Source organism: Trachypithecus francoisi, unplaced genomic scaffold (genome assembly GCF_009764315.1).
Source record: "Trachypithecus francoisi isolate TF-2019V2 unplaced genomic scaffold, Tfra_2.0 Lachesis_group1, whole genome shotgun sequence".
NCBI lineage: Eukaryota > Metazoa > Chordata > Mammalia > Primates > Cercopithecidae > Trachypithecus > Trachypithecus francoisi.
In genome coordinates, this window is record NW_022681454.1 from 169,410,205 (window position 1) to 169,423,898 (window position 13,694).

Here is a 13,694-nt window from a genome sequence, read left to right on the forward strand (position 1 = left end):
TCACGAAATAAATGAAGGTTAACAAAGACTGGTCTAAGGAATAGTTCACTACAATACCGCAATGTTCTTCTCACTAATACTCGACTCTGCATTTCGCTACTTATATCTGAAAGATTTGCAAATAATGACAACATTCATGCCAGACATTACTGCAAGTGAGGAACAGACTAAAGGAGAGGAAGGAACAAAATGCCTTCCAAGAGAGAAACATTCATTAGCCTTACTGGCAAGTGTCTAAAGCAAACAAGGAAACTGCAAAATAATTACTTAGTTACAAATAAACGCGTTTTAGCACAGTACCTTTTTGTGTCTGTCCCTCTTCCATATTCTCTTCCATGGCTACCTTTCTTCAGTAGAATCTGGTACACGGAATTAATCAAAAGCTCAATTAGATGTTGGAAAAACTGGTGTTTTTTTTTTTTTTTTTTTTCCCTGGGAAGCTCCAACAGCAGTGGCTTGGGCAAGTCCTCAGAGCTTAGCTCAGGCTCCCTCGTTCCTCTTGTTTGCTTGGAGACGAGCTGTCAAGTGTAATTTCATTCAAATTACTCTTCCATGAAGATTATCAATTTTTCTTCTCAAAGCTGCCCATTGTGTACCACTGTAAGCAGGTATTCAAACAAATAGCCTGAGAATTTTGGGGGAAAATTTGGTCTGAATCCCAGGAACAGAGACACTATGATTCACAAGTCTTGCTTTGCATTTAAAATGGGGAAAAGAAATTGAGGTTTGTATTGAAATCTGGGCTTTAAATTGGAAACAGGCTGAGCTGTGAACAGATGGAGGGGTGTCCTCCTAACATGAAGCCGACCACCAACCCATAATTCCCCCCTTCGCTTCCAGAGTGGGAAAGCCCAGATTCCCGTCGGTTCTTTATGCTGCAGCAGTGGCTTCTCACCCAGTCAGATACGTTGCAAAAAAATGTGTTTTCCTTTTTTCTCCTCACTAAGTATTTAGTTAATTTGATTTAAGGTGCCAAGAAAGGATGCAATTACACCATCTCAGGGTTACTCTGCAAAAGTTTATTACTAAGACAGGACTTGTAAGCCCACACCTTTGAGATTTAAAAAGAAATAGAAGCGTGGCTGTCAAAGGAGTGCGTATAAAGCTCTAAGCCTGAGAGATACATGTTTTAAGTAATTATTTTACTTAGTGCCATATGACTCTTAAGTAAAAGGGAGAAAACCACTGGAAGGAAAAACCCTATTGATGTCTTTGTTATTTATTGTTATGATTTTAGCCTACGAAAGCTGCTGATTTCCAACGAGAATCTCTTGAAAGGGAATTTCTTGATAGGTCAGTGTTAGGGAATGAAAAGAATGATGTAAGGGAGGAAGAAATTTGAGATAAGAAACAAGAGGACAGCAATTTATAATGGGAATCTGCAAGCTGATTTGGAATGCAAATCACAACGGTGCAGTCTGGCAATAAATTAGCATTTGTACTTCAGCCTACTGAGTGACAGGGCACAGTCCAAGAGTCTCAATACTTCACAAAAGGTATAGCAAGAAAATAAACAGTATCTCTTTCAAGGAGCATAAACCTTTCCTAGAGTAGAAAGAATGGATCCTTGCCTCTGTCTCCATCTCCAAATGAGCCAGCACACACACACAGAGGGAGAGAGACACCCACAAGCACACACAGACAGATGCACACACACAGAGAGACACACAAGGACACGCACACAGACATAACTGCAGTTCTTTGGCTTTAATGAAAAATAACTCACATCCTCATTATCCATAGCATACGTTTCTTGCATTATAGCTTGTATTTCACATGCATTCTTTAAAGGAGGCCAGTAGCATGTTGCACATCACCCTCTAAATACTACAAAAGCAACTATTTAGAGGAAACACAATTACTGCATTCCACTTTATTTCTCATAAATGAATGTTTAGTCCTCTTACTTTTATTATCATTTGTTATTATTTTCTCTTTTCAAATGAATTTTGTCCAAAAATAACTGGAGTTCAGATAACTCAAAACCTATCTCTTCTGAATATATATCTATTTGTATTCAAGGGTTTTTGAGAGAGCTGCTTGCTCAGTGCACAGATTGAGACAGAGAAACCATAAGGGAAATCAAAAAGCCAAATTGTAGCAGCCTCTCTGCTTCAACTCATCCCTAGGCTGACATAACCTGGCATATAATCAACACAGAATGGAGCAACGCTCCTCATTTAGATTCTTCGTTCATTTTATACCATGGAAATCATTAGTGAAAGCAATTGTTTATTGTAGTGCCAGTAGATACAATAATGCCACCTTAAATTTTTAGAACGCTTTACAATCTATAAAACATAATTACATACATCAACCCATTGTAAATCGAAAGGAAAAAGCATAATTTTCCCCACTTTATGTTGAAAAAAAAAAAAAACTGACACTCACGGACACCTAGAGACTGGTCTAAGAAATGACCAAGTAAGTCTTAGAACCCATGTCTGTTGATTTCTTGACTGATGTTCTGATCTTAGAAGCTAATTTTCCTTCCTACTTTGTTCCTTTGTGAGTATCTTCAGCATCTTGAGAAATAAGCCTCAATTCATAGCTTTCTTTTTCACCACACATATAAAGCAAAAGAGAGGGAAAGGAGACGGAAAGGAAGTTTTTAAAATATTCATGATTTCTTTTTCTTCTGGAAATTTTGCAGCAGAACACGTTCATATAATCATTCACTTTTGTCTAAAACAGGCTTTTTCATGTGACAATTGTTACCAACATAAGCCAATATCAACTTAAACTAATTTTTAAAATATGCAAAAAAGTCCTCAGAGCCAGTCTAAATGGACTCTTGTCAAATGAATGAAGAAAGACCCATACACATACATAGCCTCCTCACAGCAATCTCCTGTCAGTAGGTTTTCAGTATTTATTACTGGGGCAAAATATACAATAAAAATTTGCCATTTTGATCATTTTTAAATCTGTAGTTCAGTGGCATTAGGTACATTCACATCATTCTGTGACCATGGCCACCAGTTATCCCCAGGACTTTTTCATCTCCACAAACTAAAACTCTGTGCTCATTAAAAATGCCCCCAAAAATCCCCATTTCCCCTTCCTAATGTTTGATGGCAGCTGAGCTGTTGATGCTTTTCTTTCTTTCTTTTTTTTTGAGATGGAGTCTCGCTCTTTCACCCAGACCAGACCAGAGTGCAGTGGCACGATTTCGGCTTACTGCAACTTCTGCCTCCAGGGTTTGAGTGATTCTCCTGCCTCAGCCTCCCGAGTAGCTGGGATCACAGGAATGCACCACCACATCCAGCTGGTTTTTTGTATTTTTAGTGGAGATGGGGTTTGGTTTCACCATGTTGGCCAGGCTGGTCTCAAATTCCTGATCTCAGGTGATCCACCCACCTTGTGCTGGAATTACAGGTGTGAGCCACAAAGCCTAGCCAAGTTGCTGCTGCTAATGGTGGTTTTAAGATTACTTTTTAAAATTTGTATCTCCTTTGAAGTAAAAATATTTTGAACCTCCAGCATCTTAAACTAGTTAGAAAAGAAAAATGTTTGACATTACAGTAGATTTGCTTTATGAATTATAAAATATACTATATGAACCTTAATAACTAGCAATGATATGTCTTCATGGGGACTGAAATGCCTCATCTAATATTCTTTCCATTGTATCATATTGTATTTGCCCCACTCTACTCTTAGTCATGTATTTAAAATATATGGGCTGTATGCAGTGGCTCATGCCTGTAATCCAAACACATTTTGAGGCCGGGAGTTTGAGACCAGCCTAAACAACACAGACAGACCTTATCACTACAAATATTTTCTTTTTTTTTTTTGAGATAGAGTTTTGCTCTTGTTGACCAGGCTGGAGTGCAATGACACGATCTCAGTTCACTGCAACCTCTACCTCCCGGGTTCAAGTGATTTTCCTGCCGCAGCCTCCCGAGTATCTGGGATTACAGGCATGTGCCACCATGCTCAGCTAATTTTGTATTTTTAGCAGAGATGGGGTTTCTCCATGTTGGTCAGGCTAGTCTCAAACTCCCAACCTCAGGCGATCCGCCCGCCTCGACCTCCCAAAGTGCTGGGATTAAGGCATAAGCTTCCACACCTGGCCACTACAGATATTTTAAAAAACAAATTATCCAGCCATGGTGGTGCACACCTATAGTCCCAGCTGCTGGGGAGACTGAGGCAGGGGAATCACTGGAGCCTGGGAGGTTGAGGCCGCAGTGAGCTATGATCACATCACTGCACTGCAGCCTGGGCAACAGAGTAAGACCCTGCCTCTAAAAAATAAAATAAAACAAATAGAAGTTAACTAAGTGGTTAAAAATATGATTATATTTTTATCCAGATTTCTCTTTGAAATACTGTCTAAGAAATGTTTATAATGTATATTACTTTTTCCTGTGTGAGCTCACTCAATCCAAAACCATAATAATTCTCTTTCATTTTTCTTAATTAATCTTAATTTGGAGCTGCCTTTAACACTTCATCTTATTTTACGGATAAATACATTATTATATACACTGAGAAAATATTGACATATTCCTCTATGATGTAATACAGTCATCTTTGTGATACAATTTTCATAATATAGACAAGTAAGTAGAGTTAACAGATTAAGGAAGTTGTGGTTCCAAATACAGCATTAACTATAAAAAGTGAGGGGAAAAACGTCCGTGGTCCCTGGGTCAGAGTACAGAGAGATGTGGAAAAGAAGATCATGAAAACCAAGCACAGTGCATAGGACTAACAGACAAGAACACGATTTAGAAACTGCCTTTTTTTCTACCTCAAATGTTTCAGACACAGAATTAGCATTATCTTTAGAATGAAATGTCTGAGTTGGGATCTTCATATATTTTGACAGAGAAAAAGGACCCCTTTGTCTGCTACTCTAAGCTCCAGGTCAGAAACAGACTTCCATAACATTTTCTTTTCTTTTTTTTGTTTTTGAGACAGAGTCTTGCTCTGTTGCCCAGGCTGGAGTACAGTGGTGCGATCTCGGCTCACTGTAAGCTCTGCTTCCAGGGTTCACACTGTTCTCCTGCCTCAGCCTCCCAAGTAGCTGGGAATACAGGCACCCACCACCACGCCCAGCTATTTTTTTGTATTTTTAGTAGAGACAGTGTTTCACCATGTTAGCCAGGATGGTCTTGATCTTTTGACCTTGTGATCTGCCCACCTCAGGCTCCCAAAGTGCTGGGATTACAGGCGTGAGCCACTGCACCTGGCCAACATTTTCTTAAAGAAAGTTAAAACCACCACAAACACTGCAACGTCCATTATAAAATGACCATAACATTCTTCAGACTTATATAATCATAGAAAGCAGTCAATTCACAGAATGATCATGGTGTTCACAGTGGTATCATTACCTCATTTCCTTTTATTCTGAATTGTAAAAGTGTTTATTAAGCATTCTTACAGGAAATCGATGTAGGCAAAAGGGATACTAATGAGACAAACTCCTGCCCTAATTAGGCACGTAGCCTAGTGGCATAAGACAGACCAAACATCACAATGCTGAATGACAAGTACTACCGAATAAATATAAAAATGCATTAGATGCCACATGAGCCTACCTCAAGGATATCTAACCTATATTTAGTTTTGATCGTTGGAAAAGTTTTTCTGGTTTCCTAGAAGGTATAGTTTGATCTGACCTGATCAAAGCAAGTGACCTTTCACCCAAAGGAGATGAAATTAGATGGGAAAAAGGGGAAGGCAGATTGCTGGGGAGAAATAAAAGATTTTCTAAACAGTTGAAAGTGAATACACGAAGGCCTACGGGGAGGGAGATGTACTCTGCTGAGAACACGTAATAGACTAACATCTGGGCGCATGGGCGGAAACTCTTTTACTATTTATTAGACATTGTGTCCCCAAGGTATTTGGTAGTCCTATGCTGGAATATCCAATTCTGAGTCTTGCTCCTTAGTTTACTTAGAGTACTGAAAAAGAAGACACTCCTAAGACCTAGCTTGTACTCTATAAGATTGGAGCCTAAAGGTGGACAATGGCAAACCCGTTAATATTTACTCCCAAGAAATTACCTTTCGGGTATCTTAGGCTCTTTCTTACCAAGACCTTTCTCCAACCTCATTAGCCTGACTGGAACGATCGGACATGACCTGGCAGGAGCTCACCTCTTCGGCATAACCTTCCCCTGCTATTCATTCATTCATCTCCTTCTAATTTCTCAAAATTGTCCATTTATGAACGTTGTTTCTTCTTCCTAAAACACTTTTCCTTCCACCCTCAGATAGCTAGATCTACTCAGATCTCAGCTGGAAAATGTTATTCTCAGGCAAAACTTTTCCGACAGCATAGGCCTCTTTTAGTATTCATATCACATGACATTACAGAGCTATTCCTCAAAGTCTGCAATATATATATAGATATAGTCTGCAATATGTATGTGTGTGTGTATATATATATATTTAGTTTGAGATACATATATATATGTATCTTCCCCCCAGCCTGCAGCCTATAAGCTCCATGAGATAATGGCCTCTATCTTTCCCCCTCACACAAGACAAGAACATAGCAAGCTTTCAATTGATACTTGTTGAATGCATGCATGAATGAATGAATGAATGAATAAAACAATAATGATGTACAAATAAATGAATGAAAAAACTCAGTGGCTTACACATACCTTATCTTATCTTTATTTGCTTCCACAAAATATTTTAGAGAGTGAACATAATTTATAATAACTTGGGGAGATATATATCATGTTCATTTTGTAACAAATGTCATTCCCCAGCAGTTGATGGCAGAATGATAATGAGATATTTCAAAGAGCAACCGGCAAAACAAAAAGGGAGCTGGGAAATATTAAGTGTGTTTCCTGTTTCCTCTAGGAAGGGAAAGCTGTATTGTCATAAATGGTGATTACAGTTAAGGGGAGACAGGAAAGTTCAAGAGTGACACTCTTTGGGCCAAACTTACCCTTTTCTAGAAAGATGAGTTCTAAGTACTTATGCAATCCTATAACCATAGAGGTGATCCAAATTTTAAAACTTATAAATAGTTTTGTTTTCTCCAAAATGCCAGAAAGCAAGAGTAATCCAAATCTCTTTTCATCGTAATTATGTTTTCCATAAAACATAGCAGAAAGCATGATGGGTTAAAAGGTATGCCATGGGAAAAGAGCAGTGACCTCTGTTTACTCAAAATCCAAACACTACTACTAATTGAGAAAGAGATCATAAAAATTGGCCCAAGCTGATTCTCTGTGGTCACAAAAATGCTACTTTAAATTGAGCTCACCAAAGAATAAACTTTATAGCTCACTTCCTCACTCAAGTTGCATTTATTCAATGACTACTAGGTATCTGAAGCTGAGCCAGGTGAACAGGGCAGATGTAGTTTCCTGCTCTAACAGAGCTAATAGCAAATATGGAAGAGAGAGACAAACAGTTGGAACGAAGTATGATAGGTGCAGTTATATTATTATTAATGACAATTATACTCAGCACTTCACATGTGTGAAGCATTGTTCTGAGGTTCTAAAAAGTGTATATCCCATTTAACCTTCACCACAACAGCCCTGTCAGGTAATTACTATTGTCCCCATTTTGATACAGGAGGAAATAGGGACAAAAAGATTAAATTCTTTGTAGCAAGTAACAGGGTGGTGAAGATGGGATTTAAACATAGAAATTCTGATCCCAAAGCCCATTCTTTGAACCACCTGGATATCTGTCTACACTTATATAAGCAGTAGACCCAAAGGCATTTAATGTAGGAAGAGGCCCTGATTGTAAAGTCTTATTACAACATGAATATTTGTATCCATCCAAAAACAAAAACATTTAACTGCTTCCCATTTGCCCAACATGTTGCCAGATGCTGTGAGAGACACACAAAAAAGTTGAAGAAATGATTCTCATACTCAACTTATGATTGAAGTTAAAAATATTAATACTCATTTTAAACAGCAATAAATCAACAAAAGTATGATTTCAGAGTAAAACTACTATCGGGAGTTGAAGTAGAGAAAGTTTGTTAAGATTTCTGACATGCTTGATAGCTTTCGTCAACAAATGCAATTATCATCCAAGCAGTTTAGCGGAAATACGGAGAGCTTTACTCAATGGACGTATCTCTGATCTTCAAACTCTATTCAATGCCACAATTTAGCCATTAGGATTTTATGCACAGTTATTATTCCTTCTTATTTTCTTTTTTTAAATTAACTTTTCGGACTGAAATAATAAACACTTGTACTACCACCCAACATAGAAAATAAAATATAAAGCCGATTATACATCTTCTCTAATCACATTCCTTTCCTTATATCTTCTTCAGCTCTACTTCCTGTTAACAATCACTTGGGACTGGAGTGTTTTTATTCCTGTATGCTGTCCTTATAATTTAATGTGTGTGTCTGTGTGTGTGTGTGTGTGTGTGTGTGTATACAGATGTGTATATACACCATAGTTAGTATTGTGTTGTAGGTTTTTCTTTTCTTTTTCTTTGGAGATGGAGTCTTGCTCTGTTGCCCAGGCTAGAGTGCAGTGGTGCAATCTCTGCTCACTGCAACCTCTGCTTCCTGGGTTCAAGTGATTCTCCTGCCTCAGCCTCCCAAGTAGCTGGGATTACAGGCATGCACCACCACGCCCAGCTAATTTTTATATTTTTAGTAGAGACGGGGTTTCACCGTGTTGGCCAGGCTGGTCTCAAACTTCTGACCTCAAATGATCCACCCACCTCGGCCTCCCAAAGTGCTGGGATTACAGGCATGAGCCACCACACCTGGCCTGTTCTGTAGGTTTTCATAGGGTATCAAGGATATCTTCTTTTATGTCTCTTTTCACAACTTCTTCTTCAATCTTTTAATGATATATGCAGATCTGTTGATAAACATTTAATGTTGTTTCTAATTTCTAAATAACTGTAAAAAATTACAATGAATATTTTTATATATGTTTAGTGCATACATTTAAAATTTTCCCTAGAAGTCTGAGGTGTGTGTATGTGTGGAATCATTGGGTAGGAGAGTATGTGTGCCTTCAATAATACATGTGTTAAAAAGCCCTTCAAACTGCTTGTGCCAATTTAAATTTCCCTGAGAACTATCTGAGAATCCTACTGTTCTACATCTTCCATACTTAATAATTTTAAATGTTACAAAGATAAATTTTTAATTTATATGAGTATTAATTATATATCTTAATATGATTTCCTTAAGTATCTCATATAGTTGAGAACATTTTCATGCTATTAGCCAATGATTTTCCTCTTTTGAGAAGTGCATATTCATGCCCTTCACTCATTTTCCCATGGTATCGTTTGCTTTTTGGTATTATTCTGTAGATGTTATTTGTAAGTTCTGAATACGAATTCCATAGCAATTAAAATGTCTAACATATATGTTTTTACAGTGCATTAGTTAATCTTGACTTTTGGTTGTCTATATACATTTCAGAATCAGCTTTGAAATATACTGAGGGGGAGGTGAACTTATATTTATTGAACTTAAATTAACTTCATAGATTAATGAAAGATAATTAACATTTTTACAAAATTGAATCTCTTTCCATGAACATGAGATCTCTTTCCATATGTTGAGAACTTTTTTTCATTTATTTTAAGAATGTTTTAAAATGTTCTCCCTAGGAGCTTTGCATATTTTTGTGTTTTTATTCCTAAGTATTTTGATTTCTTTTAGAGATATTTTATACTAAATCTCTCAAGTCCTTTTTTTGACTGAAGTAAAGGAACACATTATCGGATTTTAAAAATTAGTCATATACGGACGGATCACGAGGTCAGGAGATGGAGACCATCCTGTCTAACACGGTGAAACCCCGTCTCTACTAAAAAAAAAATACAAAAAACTAGCCGGGCGAGGTGGCGGGCGCCTGTAGTCCCAGCTACTGGGGAGGCTGAGGCAGGAGAATGGCGTAAACCCGGGAGGCTGAGCTTGCAGTGAGCTGAGATCCAGCCACTACACTCCAGCCTGGGCGACAGAGCAAGACTCCGTCTCAAAAAAAAAATAATAAAATAAAAAATAAAAATAAAAATTAGTCATATAAGAAGCAAATTTGCTAAACTCTCCCTATAGTTCTAATAATGTATAGGTCTTGAAATTTCTATGTAGAAAATGATATATTTGAATTAAAACAAATGAGATTTTGTCCAATCTATATATTTTAATTTATTTCCTCTGTTTTACTGTGCATTCTAGGGTCCCCAGTGCAATGTTGATTTGAGCAGTGATTTTAAAAGAAATGATTCTATGCTTTCTCTATTATATGTTATTTGTAGTAGGTTTGGGTAGACTTTTTTTATCCATTTAAATAAGTTCCCTTCTAGTCTATATTTCTGAGATTCATTTATTATACAGTACTGAATCAGAAAAAAATGTTTTATTCTCCATCAAGTAAGATGATTACATAAACTGCATCCGTTAATATATTAAAGTAAGAATTGCATTTGTAGATTTTCTGATGTTAAACTCTGCATTCCCAAACAGAGAATTGGTCATCATATGTAATTGCTTTAATTTCAATTTAATATTTTGAAAACTTCTTTTAATTGGAAATCTTACCCTTTTCTATTTTTCTGTAAACATAAATAATGCCTTTTAAAAAAGTTGTCCACTTTAGGAGAATCGTTTATTAAAAATTTTGGTACATCCAAAAATGGGAATACTATATAGCAGTTAATGATTATATAAGTCATCTATATTAACAATGAAATGCTGTTCATAAGAAAGTGATAGAAGTATATAACAGCAGTATAAATAGTACCCTTTTGTAGTTAAAAATGTTCATAAACATTTGCATTGAAACAAGCCTATACAGATCTATTGGAAAATGTTAAGAGTGCTTATTTCTAGAAAGTGGTATTTGAGATAATTTATTCAATTCTTTTCATGCTTTTTGTTTTTTCTTTTTTTTTTTTGGCTTAAAAAAGTTTACTTTAAGTTCTGGGACACATGTGCAGAACTGCACATTTGCTACATAGGTATACATGTGCCATGGTGATTTTGTGCACCTACCAGCTCATCATCTAGGCTTTAAGCCCTGCATGCATTAGGTATTTGTGCTAATGCTCTCCCTCCCTTTGGCCCCAGCCTCCAGCCAGCCCTGGTGTGTGATGTTCCCCTCCCTGTGTCCATGTGTTCTCATTTCTGTACATGCTTTTTGATACTTTTAATGTAATTACAACATTATTTTAATTATCACAAAACTTAATAATTTTACAAAACCGGCAATAATAAGTTGGTTACCACTAACTGCAGCTAAAATGTTATAGGCGTTGGGCTAGCAATTTTTATAATTTTTTTCTAATATGCACAACATCTCTGCGAGACAGTTTTCTTTCATGTGAGGAAATGGAGGCTTTCAAAGGTTAAGCAACTTTCTCAAGGCTACACAGCTGGTGAATGAGGAACTGAGATTTGAATTTTGGTTCCCCAATACTAAACTTATATCACTCAAAAGATAAGCTATTCAGTACTTGATTAACACAGTTGTTAGCCAACACATGTCAGCATTTCTTCAGTTTTGAGTAAAGGCTTAGTGTTGTATTAACGACAATGAACATAGGTTATAACTTATCTGAAAAGTGGATGAGTTTTTTTGCTTCATTCACTTGAATCAATATTTAACAATTAAGAAATATCAGTTAAGCCTAACCTCATATATCATATTGGATATTGCAAATGACAATCTTGCAAAAATAAATAGATAAGTGCAAGAGAGAGAAAAAGACAGACAAGAGGGAGGGGTGTAAACACAACTTTATGCAAAACTAGTGGCTTGTCATAAGTCCTGAATTTTGAAACAGTGATTTTAAATTGTTGCTTTGAATCTCACTGCAGATGCAGATGGTAGGAGATATCCTCTGAAAAAGCTGATTACACTATATGGTGCATAGAGAACTGATGAGGAAAAACAAGACTCAAGTTTTCTCAGCTTTATCATAAGCATTTTGGTATTTTTGCTTATACGTTAGATTGCAAGTCCTCTGTGGATGAAAAAATACATTAAAGTGTACTCTTACATTTCCAGAGATCACTTTAGGTAACCTAAATATTCTTATCTCAAAAAAGAAAACTCAGACTGACAACTTTTCTCATTCTTCAAAGTGCCTTGCCCAACACATCTGAACTGACTAAAAAGGCCGGGAGCACTGGGCTTCTACCAATGGGCAATCAAGGTGAAAAGTCCTTTCTTTCTTACTTCTGAGAGAAAGGTATGATTTTACACATTGTTCTTTTTTTGTGAGTTGGGTATCTGAAATCTTTAGGGAGTTTGTCAGTTCTGAGCAAGAGGCCTTAGATTGTGATCTACTCTCCATTAAGGAGAAAACAAATAGGCCCATATCCATGGTGTTCTAGAAAATACCCAGAAAACATTTTCTCAGGGATGTTTTATTGGCCCTGACATACGGTCTCTTTGGATAGATATTTGGCCAGACCATGGCTCCAGGAAGATTGATACACTCAAGTAATTTACATCCTAGAAGTTCCTCTGCTGCAATGTGCACACTGTTATTTTCGAATGAACCTGCAAACACCACTTGACTGCACTGTGCTTGTGCGGCAGACACACACTCCATCCACTGTGTTCTTCACGGTTTTCAGCGGTGTGCTCCAGTAAGCAGTAAGCACCCTGCTGCCGCTGTCCTGGACAAAATGCAAACCTCTCTTTAGCATTTACTATTGCAAATATTTTTTTTTTTTTTTTTTTTTTTTTTGAGACGGAGTCTCGCTCTGTCACCCAGGCTGGAGTGCAGTGGCCGGATCTCAGCTCACTACAAGCTCCGCCTCCCGGGTTTACGCCATTCTCCTGCCTCAGCCTCCCGAGTAGCTGGGACTACAGGCGCCCGCCATCTCGCCCGGCTAATTTTTTGTATTTTTTTGGTAGAGACGGGATTTCACCGTGTTAGCCAGGATGGTCTCGATCTCCTGACCTCGTGATCCACCCGTCTCGGCCTCCCAAAGTGCTGGGATTACAGGCTTGAGCCACCGCGCCCGGCCACTATTGCAAATATTAAGGTAGATGTGATTTATTTCCTCTCTCTATCTGACTTCCTGAATTTCAATATTATTTGTCCGTAGCTCCTATTTGCCAGGTATCATACATTTTTTTATTTTTAATATTTCAATATATCTGATATTCATTTCCCCTGCCTGTCACTGGCATCAGAAACCATAAGCTGCACTTGTTTCTCCCTTACCATTCATAAAATGAGACTGAGGTTAGACCTATTTGGAGGTGCCCAGCTTTCCAGGGGCTAGGTTCAGCTCTTCTTATTCACTAACATTTAACAAGTATTTGTGTGGTATTCACTGTATGATAAGCATATATTTTTTTCTTATTATTTACAATGCTGAGAGTAAGTGGTATTTTACAAGGTATAAGACAAGCAAAGGTATTAGACAAGCAAAATATTTTCACAAGTTCTTTTTTTTTTTTTTTTTTTTTTTTTTTTGAGACGGAGTCTCGCTCTATCTCCTGGGCTGGAGTGCAGTGGCCGGATCTCAGCTCACTGCAAGCTCCGCCTCCCGGGTTTACGCCATTCTCCTGCCTCAGCCTCCCGAGTAGCTGGGACTACAGGCGCCCGCCACCTCGCCCGGCTAGTTTTTTGTATTTTTTTAGTAGAGACGGGGTTTCACCGTGTTCGCCAGGATGGTCTCGATCTCCTGACCTCGTGATCCGCCCGTCTCGGCCTCCCAAAGTGCTGGGATTACAGGCTTG

General features: G+C 37.7%; 1 protein-coding gene across 3 annotated transcripts in view; it reads right to left on the reverse strand.

Annotated features, from left to right (window-relative positions):
- Positions 1 to 13,694, reverse strand: part of GPM6A (glycoprotein M6A) — a 370,573-nt gene that overhangs the window by 181,196 nt on the left and 175,683 nt on the right. Inside the window, exon 2 of one of the 3 annotated variants that reach the window (XM_033215731.1) lies at positions 301 to 359. The exons of 1 other annotated variant lie outside the window; for it this stretch is intronic. In XM_033215731.1, coding sequence (XP_033071622.1) covers positions 301 to 337 — 37 coding nt within the window. In that variant the 5' untranslated portion in view covers positions 338 to 359. Of the gene's footprint in view, positions 1 to 300; positions 1,336 to 13,694 lie in introns of those variants that run through there. One more of the 3 variants, XM_033215730.1, reaches the window with a different exon arrangement.